This window comes from Botrytis porri (assembly GCF_014898465.1).
Source record: "Botrytis porri strain MUCL 3234 chromosome Unknown BPOR_009, whole genome shotgun sequence".
Taxonomy (NCBI): domain Eukaryota; kingdom Fungi; phylum Ascomycota; class Leotiomycetes; order Helotiales; family Sclerotiniaceae; genus Botrytis; species Botrytis porri.
This window is the reverse complement of record NW_024066083.1, coordinates 1,037,460-1,058,869: the sequence shown is the minus strand read 5'-3', so window position 1 is coordinate 1,058,869 and position 21,410 is coordinate 1,037,460. Positions and strand designations below refer to the sequence as shown.

Sequence of the window (21,410 nt, the reverse complement as noted above, 5' to 3'; positions counted from 1 at the left end):
AAATAGCTGTGTATGTATGGTTACTGTATTAGTCTATCTCTTCTCGTTGATTAATTCATCTCTTCCTTATAAGTATTCCATCTCATCCTCCTCACCTCATCTCATCTCTTCCTTACTAACCTAACCTAACTCAACCCAACCCATCTGATTGTATCCTAGATATGTAGGCATATACATACATATACATACAAAATACTAGACATCTTTCAAATACTCCATTCTATTCATTATAATATAGTATCTTCTACGAGGAATGATTCTATTGAAAGAATCATGTAGAAAGTATCTCCTCATCTTATATATCTCATCCCATCTCATTTAATTCATTCTACTCTACTTCATTTCATCTAATTATATTATATTATCTACCTATTTATCTACATTCATTTACCTATTTATCTATCTACTTATTTACTTATCTATTTACTTATTTATTTATCTATTTATTTATCTATTTATTTATCTATTTATTTATCTATTTATTTATCTATTTATTTATCTATTTATTTATCTATTTATTTATCTATTTATCTACCTATCTACCTACCTACTTATTTATCTATCTATCATTCTACCTAAATAACTAGTACATCCGAATCTCTCCTCCTCTATCTCTCCCCCCTATCCGTTCACCCCTCCCCTCTCCCCAGATAATCTCCAAGAAGTTCCCTCTCCTCACTCCCACACAATCAACAGGCACCTAGGTAGTTCAAAGAAATACCCACAAATACACGAGATAACACATCACATCATATCACTCATCAAGAATTACACCATACCATACAATACATAGCATACCACATTCAGATCACACCCTCCCCACGCCTACATTCATCTTCATATTCTTACAAGAGTTCCAAGAAAGTTTGATTGCAAAGCCTAACTGATAGCTTCAATCCTATACACCTCCCTATATACATACAATCCCAAAAAGCAAACAAAAGCCAGGCTAGCGGCACCAGTGATCCATTGTCCTCTCCCCATGAGCCCCTACCCACTCATCATAACCATTGAATCATAACCGTCCATGTCTAAAGTATACCACCCACCCATTCATCCATCCATCCATCGTAAAAACCAAATATCAAATGCAAGTCCCCTCATTCCCCATTCTCTTTCCTTTCCTTTCCTTTCCTTTCCCTTCCTTTCCCATCTTTCCCATTTTAATTAAACACCGATCCCAAGCCCACCCATTAATGTACACAACAAAAAGCATAACCCGTACTCCCAAACTTAACATATAAGACTCGTGGGGAAAATTTAACATAATCAAATAATCTTCCAAACCGATGACCTCCTTTGCTCAACGCCACATTATGAATCGATGTAAATATAAATGAGTAGGTGAAGGAGAGTTGATGGAGTGACCAGGAGGTATAACCATCGATCGAGTAGTAATATGCTTACAATAAAGCAGGTAGGTAGGGTCGACTCTCACATTGTGCAGAGGTAAAAAGAAAACGAATCCAATAATTGCAAACGCAATTTATATCGGCGAGGTAACTCAAATGTGAGCCGCAAGGGAGCCTGATACAGGTGTCGCAGCAAGTTTGGCAACACTCTCGAGGTGGAATTGAGAAATACTTTGGAACCCCCTGATAAAATTGTCAATAGGCATTTCGCAATAGAAAAATGGAGAGAAACCTACTTTGTAAGATCGAACCCTTTTTCTTCCTCTTCTTCAACCTCATCGACATCTGGCATCTGAAGTTTTCCTAGAACCGATTTGATAGGACTCGGAGCTGGAGCCGGAGCCCGTCGCATGGGAGGTGGACTGCTATCGGGAAGGGCACTAGGTTGAAACCTTTTGATAGGGCTATTGTCATAACCACGAAATCCATGATTAGGAGTACCGTCGGCGAATGTCCAAAATGGGGCAGGGGAGCTAGTTGGCATGTGTTGACTTGGTCGCTGCGCAGTACTTGGCGGGGCCAAATGAGGATAAACACGATGGGGAGCAGGAGTGACAAATGTGTTGCCATCATCTTGTTGATAAGAAGATGAGAGGGTGGGTGGAGAATGGGGCAGATTATCAGAGAAGCCAGAAGCGTTTTTCTGAACTCGTCGATGATGTCGAGGTAGTGGACTTCCATCGCCGGGGAAATCATGCTGTAAGTTTTGAATCCGGGGGGCCCGTTCGGGAGTAAATTGCGGTCTGTTAGTTTGGTGTGGTCTCATACGTGGTGAGCGTGAAGCTGAAGATTTTCGTTTTCTCGCGATAGAGTCCGGACTGGATTCATCATCAAAGCCTCGATCGGCACCGGTGGTTGGCGATACTGGTTGTGAAGATCCTCGGTGGCCACCACCTCTGCCAGGAGCTGATTGTGCGAGCGCTGCGATAGTATCATAGCACGATGGCTTGATAAACCACTTCTTCCCTTTGCCAGGCTCATCCTTTCCACGCGGTACCTTGTCGTAATTTTGGTTAAGTGACAAGTTGTGGCGGATAGAATTCTTGTACCTCGTTAGTGTGAGTCAATTAAAGGATGAAATAGATACTAGGTGACTTACTTGCCACCCGCCGGGTGCTTGAAATCTGTAATAAGCGTATTTGGCCATAATGGCTTGGTAAATACCATTCAATAACAACATTTGATTTGGAGCTTCGAAAATTACCTGCGCGATCATTTGCGCATAACTGTAACCAGGCTTGATATGATGATTGGAGTCAAGACTGAGGTCAACATTTTCAGAATCATTCATGATCATGGTACCGCCAGCCGAATAACCAGTATGGGGTCTCTTTGCAGAACTTGGTACTGTGAGAGAAGCGCGAGGAGTAGCAGCACGTTGCCAATTAGCTGGCGCTGGAGCAATCGCTTGCGGCACTCCATTCTGAGCTCGAGCTCCATTAGTTGAAGGAAGCAAAGGGACCTCAGGAGGTTCCTCGCTATATCTCTGAGCATCCTCTGCATCCTCTGCATCCTCGACTTCGTCGACTTCCTCTACATCGTCCACGGTACTCTCGATCTTTTGCAGGTATTCCGGATCAATTTCAAAGGGACCACCAGGTAAAACGAATATCATCTCGACACCCGAGATATTGATTACATCTCCACTATGCAACTCTTTTGGCTCATGGTGGCGGGTAATCGCCGTACCGTTGACTTTGGCTCCGTTGCGGCTATTGACTTGAATCCGCCAGCCATCTTCGAAAAATATTCTGGCATGTTGTCGCGAAATCATCTTATTGGGACCCAGATCAATATTGACCTCCGCAGCCGCTCCTGAAGGTTCTTCTTGGCCCTCAGCCGGGTTGCGCCCAATCGAAACCTCCTGATCCTTGACGTAATAAGTCCAACCATTTCCAGCCAACTTTGCGAAAGCTTGCACTCCTCCTCCGTACTCTTGTTCATATTTATCATCCGCGTGGTCGTCGGCAACTTGTACGGCACCAGGTAATCCCAAATGTTTCTTGAGCTTAAAGATAATCGCTTCCTGGTTTTCCATCTCGGGTACGGGTGGTTGGATTGAGGTTGAATGTTTGGATTTAGGTTTGGGTTCTGAAGCCTACATTTCTTGTTAGTAGAAATGGCACATGCGCCATAATGAAATGAACTTACCCTCTTTCTTCTCTTCGGAGGACGAGAGGGTGAGGAGTCAGGAATATCAATCTCCTCCCTCATCGAATCTCGACGATAGGGTCTTTTAGCGGAGGTTGGCATTTTGGTAGGGATATTTTTTTTGCGACAGCGTTGACCCGGTGATTATTGCGCATAAAATGTCGATGGTGTGGATCGGTATGGTTGGAGATCGTTGGAGATCGTTGGCAACGACTAGAAAGAACAATGAGTATTGTATCGTCGAGGGATAGTGGGAGAAGTTGGAGGGGGAGGGGGGAGAGGGAGAGGAGCAGTAACCCTTGCGAACAAAGTGTCAAAGAGTTGGTACCTATAATGAGGGGAAGGGAAGGGAAGGTTGTAACGATGCGACAGATGATATAATGAAATCACTTACCACGGGCAAAAAAGGACCACGGAATGATTGATTGATTGATTGATTGATTGATTTTAACAGCAATCTCAGCAATGAGCAATCAGCAAATTGTGAAGCTTCTTGAGATGTCGTGATGAGATTATTGTATGGGATTGTATTGAATTGAATTGTATTTGTTTAAAAAGAAACAATTTTTTCTTTTTTTTCTTTGCGGTTCTCCTTCCTTCAATAATAATGTAATGCGATGCAATACGATCAATCGCCTCTCTCCCTATGGTGTGTGGACCCGTCACGCGGAAGTCGCGTCCTTGTTTAAGGTACTGGCTTGCTTACGAGCTTGCTTGCCTTGCCTTGCCCTGCCTTGCCTTGCCTTGCCTTGCCCTTTTATCTTTTTGGAGATGGGGATTTGAATACGGAAATTGGTAGATATAATTGGTTGGAATTTTTGGAATTTCTTGAATTTATGACGAGTTTTCTTACGTCTAGAATTCCCAAACTCGAAAACAATTCTATGTTGGAATATATTTGGAGTAAAAGAATGAGATTCTATTGTGTGTGTGCGTGTGTATGTGTGTGTACCAAGTATATGTGTGTATGTGTGTATGTGTGTGTACCTAGTATATGTGTGTATCTGTGTCTGTGAATATATGTGTGTGTGTGTATAAACAAGTAAGGGGAATGAGGATTTTAAATAACGTTGATGGATTTGATTGTTGAAAGAAGTTTCGAGGGAGATTTTTCTCTTTGGTCGCGAAATTTGGTAGCCTTTCAACCGTTCATCTTTTGAAGTGACTCAATTGGACAATTCAATTATTATAGGATTGGTTGAAAAAGACTTTATTATTAGAAAACAATCGGCGCACTTTTGGGAGAGTCCGTTCTTCTCCCCTTCTCCCCTTCTCCCCTTCTCCATCAAACTGATGATTATCGATCATAGAAGAAGTGGCTAGGCGTGCTAGTCACGACTAGAGTAAGTTTCCTGTGCTTGCCATCTGTCCATATGATATGATGATGACTTCATGGAGCTTGGGGGAAATCATATGAAGGAAGTATCATGACCGTTCGTAGACCATATTGAATTTTGATGAACGCGTACTAATAAAATGTTATTTACGCAAACCTCCAAAGAACGGTCCACCTCGGCATTGACGCTCACACTTGGATGGTTTGACAATTTGATACTGATGAGATCTTGAGACGGTGAGACGGTGAGACGGTGAGACCTTGCTACTTGGTACTGTAATACTGTAATACTGTAATACTGTAATACTATAATACTATAATACTATAAAACTTGGTACTGCAATACTGTAATATTTTTGATAAATCACTAGGTACTCTATATTACTACGGACTAGAGTGATTATGTAAGACACAATCTGAGAAATGATAGTTACTCGTAATCACGTTTCACGTTTCACGTTATATCATGTATCATGATGATTTCTCCTTATCAGATCCATCATTAGTTACCTCTCTAGCCTATCTAGTAATACTTTATCATTCATCACTCATCACATCCATCACATCCATCACATCCACTTAGATCCTTCCATTCTCATCCAGAATCCTTTTCAAACTTAATTCACACTTATACTTCTACTTATATTCATGTTTATATTTAACGACCTATACTCATACTCATACTCATACTCATACTCATACGTACGCATCAAGTTCGTGCTTGCCCTATATCATCTCCACTTCTTTGCATAAGAACATACCCTCTAGGTCGATCAATCTCCAACCAGCCAATATATGAAACCTCGAGGTTCTTTACACAGTATCTAGATCAATATCAATTTTCAAGTATATGATTTGGTTATCATATTTTACCTTCCTATACTGTGACCCCTCCCTAATAAATACTCGATATTCCTTGATGAATTATAATTTCTTCTCTCTCTCTCCCTCTCTCTTAACTAAAAACCAAATATCAAAAGACAAAACTCCCCATTCACCAACTTAGATGAAAGACTACCCGACCAAGTATTCATCTCTATCTTATCTTAGTTCTGAATACATACATACCACATACCTCTGAACCACAGTACTAGATACGGTACTAGCTCACAACTATCAATGAACTTACTTGATACATCATCGATCGACTCCCATCCCACAAGCTCTAGACTCTAGACCCCATGATCCACACGTGCCACATTCATTTCCTTTGTAGGAAGGAATCTCATTCTCTCCCGCATAATTGTTTAATCCGATTCCGATGTAGTGGTAAGCCTCATATATATTGGAGTCTATTGAGTATATCTGTCGATGTATATTGAATGATATTTATTATCTTGGCTGTATAGTTATTGTTATCGTAGATTAATTTATTTATCATTAGATCTTATTAAGATACTTGATCTCTTCACTCCTTTTATTCGCTCACACTATATTGTTACATCGATGATCTTTTCTACGCCGTTCTTCCTTTCCATTCCATCTCATCTCGTCGTTCTATACTCGTACAAACTCATCAATGGACAAAATCATCACACCGCCCATACCAACTCTCTCTACACCATTCACCATACCAATCACAGCATACCAATCCCATCTCAATACACCACACTACACACATCAAACACCCAACATGCCCCCCTCGAAGAAACAACCCGATATCATCACTACCCGAGACTCGTACTCATACACCTTCTAGTAGTACTACCTAGTGTGTGTATATAAAACCCAACCTTCCCATCTCACTCATATCTACCAATCTAACACTCACTCAATCGAATTCACCAATATAGAATGCATATGAAAAAGAGATTAAAGTATCTGGAACCTATAATACAAATTACAGTCACTGTCCAATAATCAAAAAGTTGGAATATTCATATTTCGTCAGAGTAAACTAATTAGTAAGAGTTCGAGATAACGGATCGGTTTGAGATATAGAATCATTTGATTCCAAATCTGATATTCGATTCAGAGACTTGTTAAAATAGATGTACAGTATGTACTAATCATTCTATTACCAAGAATCACATACTTGGAATCTTTCCATCAAACCAGTATATGCAAATGAATACTCTGAGATGTTGATTTTATATTTATCGAGTATTTATCGAGTATTCACCAAGAGAGCTTTTCATTAATCTCAATTTCGTGTATAGGTAGGTAGGTAATCATCAGAAAAGAGAGGAGAGGAAAGAAATTAAACAAACTCTTAAGATTGGGAATGGAAATCTCTGGACATCTGGATATGATAAAGACATCGGGAGTGAAGATGAGGTGAGGAGGAAAGGAGGTGAGGAGAGAAGAAGAGAAGAGTCACAAAATATTCCACATTCTTCTACATACTTTCGCAGCTAGAAAAATTTCATAATACACAACACGATTCCTCCGCATAGAAATGAATCACAAGGTAGATATCCAACTCAGGAAGATCTAAATCGATATCATAATTTATCTTTCGTGATTATGAGATTTGAAGATGTATATTATGATGAAAGTATCTCTCTCTCTCTCTCTCTCTTCCTTTCTTAGAATCACGAGAAATTATACTCATACATACTCATACTCGACTTAAACATTAGTATATTAAATTCTTTATACACCCAGCTATATATCTCTCTCCAACTAGGAAATTGAAATATTGAAATATCAAAATCTGTCTCCCTAAGAACAAAATAAGATAAAATAAAAATAAACAGTAGACTCAGCGAATGTCTTTTCTTTTACTTCATATATAGATATATATACTATGTACTTTTATTAAATTTCAGGATTACTATGTAATAGAATAGTCTGAGATATTAATATATCTCATTGAAATCGAAAATGATCTTTAGGCGAGTGTTGAATTGAAGATGTGAAAGTAGATGAATATATACATATCTTTCTGCTATTTATTCATTTATTTATTTATCTATCTATCTACCTACCTACTTTCAAAATCCAAATAAAAGATTTTAATAAGTTTGATTAATAGACTACGGTTTGATATATCCATTGATTACATAGGTATGTAGATAGATATACTATTATGAATACATTTTTCAGGAATAGAATACAAGACGAGACGAGACTGTAGGATGAAATAACACAGGATAGGACAGAATAGATATTATAACATAACACAAGACAGTACAGAATCGGATCGAATAGAATAGAATTAATAATATCTACAAACAAATCAAAGATTACCCCCTAAAATCCCGATTATTCATTTCTCTCATCCCCTCATCCCTTCATCCATCCATTCATGTTCCATCCGCTTTCCAAAATAAAATAACTCATTAGGGAACGTCACCCCCTCAAATATCCAATATCCAATATCCAATATCTAGTATCCAATCCATAGCACATTGTATCGTGTCATATCGTTATGTTCCTCCTTTCATGCCATTCATACCGTTCATATCCATATCCATAATGTTCCCCATTCTTCGTTCATATCATTGTTTATATGCATCCACCCGATGATTTGAAGAGAAGAAGAAAAAAAAGAAGTATCAAAGCATCCTCACCCCATAAAAAATAAGCGAAGAAAATCCCCTCCCCTCGCCCATCATCCATCTACAAAAGCGCCAAAACCCCCATCACAAACCCCATCACCAATCCCGGTGCATTCATCCCCGCATGATTCGCCTCCACCGGCGCACTAGGCGCAATCGTAGCCACGCTCGTCGCGGGAATACTACTTACACTAACACTAGGCTGAACGAGATAACTCGTTGTCTGGCCTCCAACGGTCAAAGTGCTAGGTTGGATGTAAGTGGATGTTTGTACGTGGGTTGTGTTTGCGTAGTAGGTTGTTCCAAGGGTGATGGTGCGGACGATGGAGGGGACGGTGACGATGGCGATGGTTTCGATGGTGTGGCCCATTGTGGTTGGGATCTGGGGATGGGGTTAGCGTGTGTTTATTTGGGAAGAGTGTGAGGAGAGTGGGAAAGAATGAGGATGGAATGCTTACATAAACGGTGGTTTCACCAGTGGCGGCTGGGAGGGTAGATGTTAGAACGTGAACTGCAGTCACTTGGATTGTGTTTGTTTGGGTGGCGGTCAAAACGATGCTATGGACATGTCAGACTCTATTGCTTTTGGGGGTAAAAAGAGAAGACTCTAAACTTACGTTGATCCAGCACTGATGGTTGTATATACACTTTCGATACATGTGGTAGTCTCATAGACATCAGTAGTCTTATATTCAGTAGCTTGAGTTGTAGTGCTGAGCTTGTTAGTCTGGGCTCAATATTTCGACTTTCGATGGAGGATTAACTCACTATTGAACAATAGTTGTAGGAACTTGGACTTCAGTGACGATTGTACTGGTATATACTTTTGTGATGGGAACACCAGCTAGAAGTTGGCTATCAGTATTTGTATTTTTTTGAACATTCAAGTCATTTGGAACATTGAATATATGTAAAACTTAGGAATGGGATTTCATACAAATTGTTTGAATTTCAGTGACTGGGCATAAGCTAGTAGACGTCTGATAGACGTAAGTTTCAATCCTTCATACTCGGTTAGCCACGAATATCAAATAGACAAGAATCCAAAAACTTACGTCTTAGTTCCTCCCGGTAAAGTAGTTTTTGGATAATCCGTGGTATATACTTCAGTGACGATAAGGCTAGTTGACGTCTTTGTAACAGTATATTCGATTCCAGAAATGGTTTCGACTTCAGTCACAGGGCAAAGACTAGTGATAGTTTGAAGTACTCCAGTTGCAACACTATCTTGCTTATTAGTTTGTCGCCCTCGCCTCGTATATATATATATGTAAGAAATAAATGCTCACGTGGTGGTTTTCGCTGGTAGAGTAGTTGCTACTTCGATGGTGGTTCCGATATTTGTGACAATGAATGAAGTAGTTGTGTAAATGACAGTTATCAGGCTTCCTGAGACTGTTTTTGTCTCTGTGACTGGGCAGAGAGAGGTTATGGTAGAAATAACTCCAGTGACAGCGCTAGGAAGAAGTCAGCTTCCAAAGAGAAGAGAGTGAAACAAGCTTGCTTACGTTTTCGTCTTGTCAGGGGCGGTAGCTGTAACTTGAACATGAGTAGGAAGGATCGTTGTGTATAAAGATGTTGATGTGTAAGTTACAGTCTCCTCTTTTCCTGAAATAGTGGTGGTTTCAGTGATAGGGCATAGACTTGTAAGAGTTTGGACTACCCCGGTCTCAACCCTGTGAAAAACATTAGTTCAAGAATAGAGCGTAGAGATATAGGAATGATCCGTACGTCTTTGTGTTATCAGGAGCGGTAGCTGTAACTTGAACATGAGTAGGAAGGATCGTTGTGTATAAAGATGTTGATGTGTAAGTTACAGTCTCCTCTTTTCCTGAGATAGTGGTGGTTTCAGTGATAGGGCATAAACTCGTAAAAGTTTGAACCACCCCGGTCTCAACACTATGAGAGTCATTAGTTCAAAAATAAAAGTATGTAGATTGGGAAAGATCCATACGTCTTGGTATTACCAGGAGCGGTGGCTGTAACTTCAATATACGTAGGAACATGAGTTGTATACAACGATGTTGACGTATAAGTAACCGTCTCTTCTTTTCCTGAAATGGTAGTTGTTTCGGTAATAGGACAGAGACTCGTAAGAGTTACAACCACTCCAGTTTCAACACTACGGAAGATATTAGTTCAGAAACAGCTTGGATATTTGAGAAGAATTCCATACGTCTGTGTTGTGTCAGGCGCAGTGATAGTGTTAACAATTGTGGTGGGTACAGCTAGATTCAGATATCAGCAATGATTCGTCAACACATGTGTGAACTTCAAAAGTCTTACCAGTTTCGACAACAGAAGTGGTGGTGTATGTCTTTGTGTAGGTATTTCCGGGAGCAGTGACGGTCTCCGTTACCGCGCAAGTGGTGGTATAAGTGACGATGACCTAAAAATGAGTCAATCTCGATGTCAAGTAACTATTATGGAATGATCGTACATCAGTTGTGGTGGTTTCCCATCCAGTTGGGCCAGGCACAGTGACAACTCCACCGCAGCCTCCAACACAACTAGTGACAACTACGGTTGATGTAGCGATACTTGTAACCCATTTCGTTGTGCCTTTTTCGGTGGTGGTTGAAGTGACCTATCAGAAATGAATAAGCTTTTGCCTTTAAACGTGACAGCATGTGATCATTATGGTATGAGATCTTCATCACCATTCAAATCTTTCTCGGATACGATGGGAATCTTTCATCTAATGGAAAAGACGAAGTTCCTCTCCAATGTAAGAAAACCCTTGAACAATGGCATCCCTTACCATTTGAAAAGATTGCTCATCAGAAAGACACGAAGTAGAGATGACCATATCCAATGTTCCAATGGAACCGAACAATAAAAAATCTTCACGATCATCCCACCATCTTCATCCATACTAATGACACAACACTCCAACAAGATGAATCTAACTTACAGGACAGATAGTGGTTGAAGTATAAGTGGTCCAAGTAGTAGTATCAGTCTCCACAGGATACCCAGGCGGGCTCGAATAACCAGGAGGACTTGAATACCATCTTCCCTGAATCTCTTGAGCGAGAGTCGAGGTGGCCAAAGCCAATAAAGCGAAAGCTGCCTTCATGATTGCAATATGTAGCGATATGTTTTGAGCTTGTATTGCGTCAAACTCGTATAACGATAGCACACTCTGTAATTTGCACCACTGAGAATAGGTATAACGTCCGACTTAAGTACTTGAGAGAAAGAGAGGTCCGAAAGCAAATCTTTCTGACGAGGAGGTTGGAGGAATATAATATTTGGTAGAAGGTTGGCACAACCAGAAAATGAAAAACAAACACAAACACATGCGGGAACAAGAGCACAATTATCTTTGGAATGGCAAAGAAATCTTGATCCTACCTTGAAAGATATCTAGTCAATCTTAGTGCATCTTATAAGGCCGCATATGATTTCATGTTGGCGATGCAAATTCGGGCAAGTATCTGTATCTTTTCTGGTCTACTAAGACATGAAAAGATCTCCTCTAACTGGCCGACCAGTATGCTACGTAGCTTTGGGATACGAGTAGAGTGCTGACCAACAAAAGTTCCCTCAATTCCGAGCCAAGCTTTCAAATGAGATCTCTAAGTATAGCAATACGAACAACTCGTGTGTATAAACATCTGTCAATTCACTTGATTGTTAACTATTTCGGAGGCTGCAGTCGTGGGGAAAAGGCTGGCATAGACATGGGTTCCTAGTCGCTTAATGTTGTGGAAGCAATATTATGATGCATGAAGGAGAAAGGAACACGAGCTTTTGCATGATAAACAGTATTCTTACATGGTGCCACCTCATGAATCACATTTCCGGGGGAAAGCAGACCTGGTGATAAAATTTGTTCTCTGCTGTCCGTTCTCGAGGCCTCTAGAATTTTTATAAAAACGTGGTGTGTCATTTTCTTGGGTAGCTTTTGTGCCGATAGACCAGGTAACACAATAGTTTTTGTACCTTATCTAAACGTTGATGAGTGATTTTCCCCTGCATAGGAAGTGTCTTGACTTCCGTTTCTGCCGGCTAAATGATTTCCTACGCAGGGTACCGAGCATGTCTTTTTATCACTAGAGCAAATCTCGAGATGCATATGAAAGACTTCTTGCTTCTTCGTATTTGACTGTAAGATGCATTAGGAGCTCCTGGCGAATGCGGGGAAGGCTGTCTACTAGGATCTCGTATTTGGATGGGCTAAAAATCTGTGTCATGCATAACAGAGGCGGGGTGAGGTCCAAGGTATAAAAAAATCAGGATATGTTGGAATATGAATATATAAAATTGTGTGGGAGATGCATCGATGATCCAATCAAGAATGCCTCGGGAAACAGACAATAAAAAGTAGACATGTGGCGAGACGGTAACATTGTGCGATGACGGACTTCCGTTGGTAGCCTTTTCTCGGTATCTTTTCTCGCTTGCGCTTCACTGTTGACCTGTCACCCAGTCGTTGCTAGGTATAAGTTGGGCTGTAAATAGGCCTCAATACCGTGACCGAACACGCCACCCAACAGCTCTGAGTCGTTAAATTCTCTTCCTGACATGTAAGCTGACAAAGTTCGCATGAGAAATCACCGAGTTGTACAGACTCACCGAATGTCGGGACATAGTCAAGGTAATCTGTCTAGGTAAAATTTATGTGGCTTAGGGTAGAATTGAGTCAAGCTATCTTTACCTTATTCGTGTGTACTTACATCTTAACTAATCATCATCGTCATCGGTGTCACTTTCCCAACCTTCTTCATATGATTCCGCGATCTCGCCAAGAGAATTACTGAGCGCCTCACGTTCATCCATGCCAATAGCTCTATTTACGATTTGCTGAAGGCTTTTAATTCTCAGGGCCACAGACGTATCAGTCGAAAGAGACGTGCTGATTGAGAGATTCCTGATACTCTCATCTTCATGGTTGAAGATACCAGGGAAACTATCGAGAAGTGGAAAAGATAATGGTGTATATGTCCTGTGAGAATAAAGTAAGAAAAATGAAGACATAATCAAGAGGACTACTAACTTTGAAAGCAATGGAAGGCTAGCCGCAATTCTAAGAGCTCGTTCACGACCCTCGTCGTTTCTGTCATTTTCTTCATCGTATTCCTCATCTCCTCTATAATTCTCAACTTGGCCAAATACATGAACCTTGCCGGACTTCCGAGGACCGCGAAATTGCTCTCCTGTTTCTGTAGGAAAGAAGTCCATATCAAAATTGGCAGTATCATTTTCCGCAGGCACATCCTCACCACGACTCAAAGTTGTTGCTGAAGTAATCCTCGTATCTGTAGCCTGCGAATGTCCGTTCGTTCCTGTATGAATGGTATTATTAAATCCTGTCTCAGACTTTTGTTTCACAGACATGCGTAATTTCGCAATATTCTGATTGCCATTGACATTCAATGTGCTTGCTAATTGGTCCAAAGTCTGCCTTGTACCATTTTGAGGCTTTAATCTCGAAGGCAGTGTTACGCTTTCCATCGCAGAAGACAACAAGCCAGAAACTTCCCATGGAGAACTTGCGTCCAATTTGACGTAGCCTGGCAAACGTAATGATGGTAGGGTAATTGGAATGAAGAGGGACGTTTGTGGAATGATTTCCGATATCGACCTTGCTGTGTTTGACAACTTCAAGAAACGTTTTTCCTGTCAAAATCAGTACTAATATGAACTCCACCTCAGCTCACCACAACTTACTCTGGGGATTCCCTTGATATTATCCTCCAAGCCCCAGAACCATATCGTGGTCTTACCATATTCATCTCTCAAGCGATCCATATATCGAGCAGCAAAGCCACCCCAAGCATCGTCAATACCTCCCATTATCTGTATGCCTTGCATATGATCAGCTTCCTCGGCAAAGGGTCGAAGATCACGATCCAACAAATCATGCTCTTTATCTAAGGAACTGAACAATTCTTCACCAGCCTCCCAGTTTTCGAATGGCATTAAAGATGAATTCAATTCATACTCATTGAGTTGAGCTATTGACCTTGGGTGATAGTAAACACGATTGAAGTCTGACCAATATCGCACCGATTCTGAGGTGAGTTTTGGTGGCTCGAGACCTTCTTCCAAACTTTGTTGATATGAACTTTGTTGGATGGCCGTTTGCCGTTGAACTACAGCTGGACCATTCCTGAAATGATGTTAACATCAGCAAAATTCTCGACTTCTTATTAATACATCCAGACTTCTTACCACAATCCATCGGTAATGACCGGTTCGTCTATTTGATACAAAGCATTAATCTTTCTCAGAGAACCAAATCCCCCTTTCAGATCATAAATCAAAGTTCTTGGAGTAAAGGTTTCAGTACCATCTGCTCCAATACCAGGTCTAAAATGAACGTCATGATCAATAGGAGATTCTTGATCCGCCGAATATGTAAAGTATGATTCCTATCAACCAGTCAGAGAACGTTGATAATTCTAGAAAGAGATGTAGTATTACCTGAGTATTCCAGAAATGGGTAGCAAGATAATTACTCTTTTGACCCAGCTGAAGGGTAATGATTTCATGCATATTCAACTAATTCCAGGGTTTTCCCCGAAAAGGTATCCAGTGCTCTGAGTATTGACAGCTAGAGCTCTAGGACTATCAAAGTTGTCACAGCCTCTTGTGGCGATAGAAATGGTATGCTTTGATTATCGCTCAGCACTCGCATGAAAGATAACGTTTATTGCATCATCAGCTTACCTAGTGTATATGAATGTCAAGCTTCGGGGCTATCAGAAAAACATACAATGAAAGTTTTTACCTAGGTATCTGGTGATGTTCGGAAGCAGGGGAATCTGGAAAATTTTCCCAAGATCAAATTGTTTGATGCTGATACATTACTAACCTTACAAGGCAATATGACAAGGGCCCCGATAAGATAAGAAACCCGCATTTAAAAGCTACCCCACGTCATGAAGCTTTTTCCCCTCTACGAGTATGAAATCATCGATATGATCCTGTCGCTTCCTTTTCTCCGATTGTTCGAGAATATCAATATCAACAGCTACATCAACAGTTACACATATCAATAATATCAAAATGACTTTCCAACAAGAACTCAATTCATGGTTATCTCCATCTCCAACTGACGTCCAATCGGCTCCAGAAATCAATTCCAAAGCACCTTCATCCTCCAAACTTCCATTCCCAAATCCCAATGGAAAACCTACTATGATCACATTCCTCAGACATTGCGGCTGTCCAGTGAGTTTCTACTTCTCACATATATACTACTTCTAGAGTCTCACTTTGCATGTTCCCTTCAAAACAATTGCCTTAACCAAAAACAATTCCACAATCCAAGCCACAGCTAACCCCCCCCCCTCTTCAGTTCGCAGAAAAGACCTTCCTCACCCTCCGCAATCTCGCTGCCTCCCATTCAAATATCAATATAATAGCCATCTCCCATTCCACCTCATCTTCGACCGACACTTGGGTCGACTCGCTCGGCGGCGCCGGTTCGATCCAAGTAATTGTTGACTCTGATCGCGAAATCTATGCACAATGGGGATTAGGCACGAGCTCCGCCTGGCACGTATTGAATCCTTGGAGTATGTTTTCTGTATTCAAGCTTGGGCGCGAAGAAAAGATATGGAATAGACCTACGGAGAGTGGAAATCGATGGCAGACGAGTGGGAGTTGGGTTGTGGATAAGGAGGGCATTGTGAAGGGGGGTGGAGTGGCGAAGAGTGCGGATGATATTATGGATTTTGAGGAGGCTGTTAAGTTGATTGAGTGATGAGGACATATGTTGTAATGATATCATGGTTGATGAAGTAAGATATAACGACAATAGTTACTTGGATTTGGTTAATTGGTAATGCTTGTAAGATATTTTTTGGAAAGATTAGAAGCTTGGAATAGAGCTCAGAATTTAGAAGTTCAAATTGCTTTCGCCTACTACAGCTTGATATAAAGTTCATAATAGCTGGATTTTATACCCATCTACACAAATCCCCCTATTCATTTGAAATTCCCATCCATACACCCCTTCAATTTTTGAATTTCTAGCCTTATTTGGCATTTTGCACAGCAGCCGAATCCTAATACATATTCGTCAGCCACCAATTCCCCTCTCACTTCATTGCCTCACTCTACATCAACGGCAACTGGATATTTACTCACCAAATAAACTTGATAAAATCCCAATTTCCAATTTCCACCCTCTTGAACCATTTGAGCCCGTCCGGCCCATTCAACCTATTCCACATATGAGTAAACATCCACACGATGACATTTATGGATATAAGATTAATAAATATGTCACTTACATCGGCCTTTCTTCCATCTTTCAATCCATACTACATCAGCAAAAGTATTAGCATCGCAACTCACATATTTCCCCTCTTCTCATCTTCCGTATTTTGCCCTTCCCACCACCCACTCACCCCCTTTACCTTAATCCAAACTCCTAGAAACGGTGTAACACCAAGTAGATAGAAGAACTCACAGCCACAACTCCAAACAACATAACCTCCGTCGATCCCTTACCAAAGGGAAAGATCTTGTGGGCCGTATGCAAACGACTTGCTACCTTTTCCCACATGCCTTTTCTGAAAGCGAGAATTTCTGGAGGTTTGTATTAGCGTTTTGCTTCCTTCATCAAACCTTGAAGTCCTATTTTCTTTCCTCTTTCCTACTCGCTCATCCTCTTTTCGCCAGAAAAGGAACTCTTTCCCCCATCCTCTAAATCTCGTGAGCCCCCCAGACTCCTGTCTCATCATCTTTCCTCCATACATACCAAAGATGCAAAACAAAAACGAAAGTCAAAACTCACCCTCCCTCCCCTTAACTCTCTTAACCCCCATGATCACCTCCGCATCCTCAGCGAATTGGTTCGCATACCTATCGACGCATCCACATATTAGCTTTATCCTTTTGACCCATCACTCCATCAACTTCAAACCCGTCCATCTCCATTTCCAGAGCACCCCATCTCTCAAATTCTTGCTTTTCCTCCAGTTCCCCAAATCTAGAATATCAAACTCATCCATCTCCATCTTCAAAGCTGCATTTCATAACTCCTCCACACCACCATAATCCTTCCAAACCTTCAAGCATCCGATCCCCGAAATTTCCGAACCCCTTTCCATTCAATCCTCCTACCGACCCTCTTCTCAAGAAACATGAGAACCATCCAATTACTCCTCGCCCTCCCGTTCCATTCCATCCCTAACCCAACTCCTCTCCACAATCCTCCGAAACAAATTCCAAAATAAAAGGCTCAACTCACTCCTCATGTTTCTCCTCCGTATCGCTCAACTTATAAAACGCCTCAAAGAACTCTCTAATCCCCTCATCTACCTCAACCCCCTGTGGATATTCCGATTTATATGAATGTTGCGACATCTTTACTAACTTCTGATGATGAATCAATGAGATAGCTTGAAAACAATTTACAGTGTATGATGAGATGAAAGCGTCAATGACCAACGTATCTTTTGTAGATGTTGTCTGGGTGGGGTGCTTCGGGGAGCTATGCTTAAAATGTGGGGTGCTTCACGGGCCCGAGTTGATCTCATCTCATCGTAAACATTCGTCGTCACTTACATACAAGCTCATTGTAAAATCACTTTAAACACTGATAGACGCAACTTGGATGTTTTATAATTTACTGATTCATCCATGTGCTACAATCCATTTGATGAATAGGCTAGTCCATCCATAAGGAAAAGTGTAAAAAATACAACTATTGCGCTATCGTATCATTCTCCGTATTTTGATCAAAGCAAGCAACCGACCAAAGTGACGAATAAATTCCGTACTCCATCCATACCAGCGCCACCTGATCCCTATGAAATAATATGTTGGAGTATCATTCAACCCATGGTATAGCAAGCAAACATCCCAGAAAACTCCACCCGATCAATATAACCTTGTGATACTCAAAAATCAACTACTCATCATCATCTGTTTTTAGAACGGGGTACAAGCTCTCAGCTGGCTTCTCCTCGGTCTTTGTTGAGACGCCTTTCATATCAACATCGGCCGCAGAGGCATCTTCTTCATCCTTGACATACTCTCCATTTTGAAGACGCTCACTGACATATCTTCGCAAAGCTTCAATGACACGAATGTTCTCAATCCATGCCTCTTCAGCTCTATCGCGAGCACTCTCAAGAGTGTCAACTGATCTAACTGTAGGTGAAGTTACAGAAAGAGCTGGATCAATGTTATTTGTGACATCAGTTTGAACGATAGATTCAGGGCGAGGAGTTGTTTCTTTTGGAGATGGTGATGGAGAGCTAATAGTAGCGGTCTCCATAGACTCGCGATATTGACTAGAGTTGAGTCCACCAGCACTTCTTTGAAGGACACCACCAGAGTAACGACGACGAGGATCACTATCAAAGTTTGTGCCAAGTGTAGATGTTGGTGCAGTTGCTGAATGATGTGGAGAGTATCCGAGAGAGACTGCAGGGAGGTTGGGGTATGATGCAGTTGATGTAGAACTATGTCTAGAGATGGGAGACAATCCACTTGAGGACATTGGAGAATTGCCAGAAGTATATGAAACAGAGCTTGAGGAAGGTGTTAAAGCTGGTGTACCTGATGAGTGAGATGAGTGGGTGGCGGTCATTGGTGCTGAGGCGTAAGAAGTCGAAACATGTGGTGCCATTGAACCAATGTTGTGGATTTGAGTTTGTGGTGGTGAGTGACTTTGACGGAAGTTGATAGACTGGTGAGTGTAATGAGCACCAGGTTGATGAATGCCAGCTGCAGCTGCAGCATTTGAACTTTCGTAGACTGTTGATTGCATTTGCTCCAAGAATTGATCAATGGAATTCAAATCACTCTTTGTCCTCAAGTTTGGTAGAGGTAGGGAATATTGGTGTTGTGGGATAGGACCTCCATGACCCCCATGACCTCCATGGCCATCAATTGGAACTAATTGAGGTGCTGAATGAATGTAGTCATGGATAGCTCCACCTCCATTGATAGGAATACCTTGCAATGCCATCAACCTTTGGTTAACTTGTTGATAAGAATTGGCATCGATTTGACGACGCTTAGCAGCACCAAAAAAGTCATTCAAGTTATCGTAATTTCGCTTTTTCTCATCCCAAGCTGCATGTTGACCAAGGTCGGGGTTGTGAGACATCTGGTAATAGCCTGGGCCTCCTCCATATGAAGATGGTGGAGGATGAGCGGGTGCGTAATATCCACTATGGCCACCATGATGCGAATTGCCATACATCCCGGAACCAGGATGCATTGAAGCATTATGATCATAATAACCCATGGGGTTTGCTGCGAGGTGCTGCAAATTAGCAATTACTACGTAAGAAAAGTTAGAGACATTTGTATGAACAGAAGGCAACTTGCGCCCTTACGTACCTTTGCCACCAGGTTGTCTATATCCTCCGTTTGGGCCACCAGGTTGTTCGGGAGATCTCAACAAAACAGAGTCATCGGCATGGGTCTGATAGTATACATTAGCACAGAGAAAGAACTACACGCCAGCTCTCGGTCTTACCTTGACATGTTTCTTCAAATCTTGAGGACGCTTGAATGCTTTTCCACAGAATTCACATTTGTGTGGTTTGAGAGGAACATGAACACGAATATGAGATGTAATATGATCGCGCTTGACAGTAGTAGTACGGCATGAATTCCAGCCGCAAGTGAGGTTCAAGTTGTTGGTACTTTTTCTACCAACATGTTTCTCGCAGATATGTTCCTAGGATAGAGCATAAGTATGAAGACTTTGGGATGAAGACTTTGGAATGATGCAAGGTATGATGATATAAAACTATGGAAACCAAAGCAAACATACAAATAAAGATTCTGGAGTAGGACATCTTTCAGAACATTTCTCCCATTGACAGAGTAAACTATCATCAGATACAACGTTTTGTTGAATTGATGGAGTTACTGTAGAAGTAGATTCTGCATTAGAACTCGAGGCTGTCGAAGTCTGAGGCTGTGCAGTTTGTTGCTGCTGCTGCTGCTGCTGCTGGTCTTGAGTTGACATTGTGAAATTAGGAATAGGAATAGATCAATTAATTAGATCAACCAATGAAGGAAAGTCGGTTAATTGAACCTTTCACAGGCTAAACTGTGTATGGAAATGAATTAATCCAAAAAGTTATGGGTCTTGGCTGTATCGATATCAGATTGATGAAAACAACTTAATCGATAAAAGTCCCAACGTTTTGATAAAATATTGGAAGGCAAACTGGAATCAAAGAAAGAAGGAAACTCTTATTCTTTTTCGAATTGTGTTTCTCTCAAGAATTCTCCAAGCAAAGGGAGGATCTTGGTGCCTTCTTGTAAGAAGAACGGAATCTTCTGGGCGGGACCAAATCTTGGCAAGAACACTTGGCGACCGTATTAAGCTTAGCTTCCACTCCTAGTGTCTTGGTATTCCACTCGGATCAAACTTGAGTTGATTATTTGATTGGCTGACTTTTCTTGGCATGTATGGAAGGAACATGTGCAAACCCTTATTGCCTAGAGGCAGAGAGAGTAAGAAAATTGTCAAAAATTACCAAAAATTGCTAATAAGTTAACCTTTTTAAACCTTTTCAAACCTTTTTAAACCAAGAGATTGCGCCCCGAGGCCAAGATCGGAGAAACTTGGCTATCTGCGTAATTTCTTGGTATTTGGGCTGTGTTTTTCTTACATGTAACTTTTGGCCTTTTGACCTTTTTGCCCATTGTCCTCTCCGGAGTACCTTCTCTATTTATATACCTGTGGGAGTTTCATATTCATAAGATGATTCAATCTGAGATGACTGTCGCACCATACATATATGAGTGAATTTTGGAACAAACAGATTAATGTATGAGCATGAGCTTGAGCATGAGCATGAGCATGAATAGATATGTTGATATCCACGATGGAGAAAAGGATCCCCAACTACTTTATTAGTCCGCTAGTTGATTTGAGACAACGAAATGGGAAAGAAGTACTAGGTAAAGTCACTTGGTCGGCTATAATCACTGATAATTATCAATAAGCTTCACGATACATTAACTACCAGTATCTTTATCTTTTACGTGAGGTATCTCTACTATATAGAGTTT

General features: G+C 41.1%; 6 protein-coding genes across 6 annotated transcripts; 1 reads left to right on the top strand and 5 right to left on the bottom strand.

The window, feature by feature from the left end:
• Nucleotides 1-606: 606 nt before the first annotated feature.
• EAF01_007134 (uncharacterized protein) lies at nt 607-4,010 on the bottom strand. Its single transcript, XM_038915389.1, has 5 exons — nt 3,958-4,010; nt 3,564-3,776; nt 2,512-3,510; nt 1,649-2,454; nt 607-1,595 (listed from the first exon to the last, which is right to left on the bottom strand). Exons 2-5 carry the CDS (start codon nt 3,663-3,665, stop codon nt 1,505-1,507), a joined length of 1,998 nt encoding a protein of 665 aa, XP_038769027.1. The 5' UTR covers nt 3,666-3,776; nt 3,958-4,010; the 3' UTR covers nt 607-1,504.
• A 4,453-nt stretch (nt 4,011-8,463) lies between these two features.
• On the bottom strand, nt 8,464-11,481 carry EAF01_007133 (uncharacterized protein; the record flags this gene model as incomplete). Its single annotated transcript, XM_038915388.1, has 14 exons — nt 8,464-8,784; nt 8,861-8,960; nt 9,020-9,115; nt 9,171-9,246; nt 9,340-9,404; nt 9,458-9,625; nt 9,692-9,859; nt 9,911-10,078; nt 10,134-10,301; nt 10,357-10,524; nt 10,579-10,630; nt 10,689-10,791; nt 10,843-10,989; nt 11,317-11,481. 14 exons carry the CDS (start codon nt 11,479-11,481, stop codon nt 8,464-8,466), a joined length of 1,965 nt encoding a protein of 654 aa, XP_038769026.1.
• Nucleotides 11,482-13,091: 1,610 nt separating this feature from the next.
• On the bottom strand, nt 13,092-14,906 carry EAF01_007132 (uncharacterized protein; the record flags this gene model as incomplete). Its single annotated transcript, XM_038915387.1, has 5 exons — nt 13,092-13,353; nt 13,405-14,027; nt 14,079-14,520; nt 14,583-14,782; nt 14,835-14,906. The coding sequence occupies 5 exons, from the start codon at nt 14,904-14,906 to the stop codon at nt 13,092-13,094; spliced, it is 1,599 nt and encodes a 532-aa protein (XP_038769025.1).
• Nucleotides 14,907-15,419: 513 nt separating this feature from the next.
• Nucleotides 15,420-16,119, top strand: EAF01_007131 (uncharacterized protein; the record flags this gene model as incomplete). The annotated part of the gene is made up of 2 exons (XM_038915386.1): nt 15,420-15,584; nt 15,712-16,119. The coding sequence occupies 2 exons, from the start codon at nt 15,420-15,422 to the stop codon at nt 16,117-16,119; spliced, it is 573 nt and encodes a 190-aa protein (XP_038769024.1).
• A 274-nt stretch (nt 16,120-16,393) lies between these two features.
• EAF01_007130 (uncharacterized protein) lies at nt 16,394-17,729 on the bottom strand (the record flags this gene model as incomplete). Its single annotated transcript, XM_038915385.1, has 6 exons — nt 16,394-16,423; nt 16,506-16,580; nt 16,652-16,681; nt 16,831-16,949; nt 17,158-17,225; nt 17,614-17,729. 6 exons carry the CDS (start codon nt 17,727-17,729, stop codon nt 16,394-16,396), a joined length of 438 nt encoding a protein of 145 aa, XP_038769023.1.
• Nucleotides 17,730-18,276: 547 nt separating this feature from the next.
• On the bottom strand, nt 18,277-20,355 carry EAF01_007129 (uncharacterized protein; the record flags this gene model as incomplete). Its single annotated transcript, XM_038915384.1, has 4 exons — nt 18,277-19,658; nt 19,719-19,803; nt 19,858-20,061; nt 20,158-20,355. The coding sequence occupies 4 exons, from the start codon at nt 20,353-20,355 to the stop codon at nt 18,277-18,279; spliced, it is 1,869 nt and encodes a 622-aa protein (XP_038769022.1).
• Nucleotides 20,356-21,410: the final 1,055 nt, after the last annotated feature.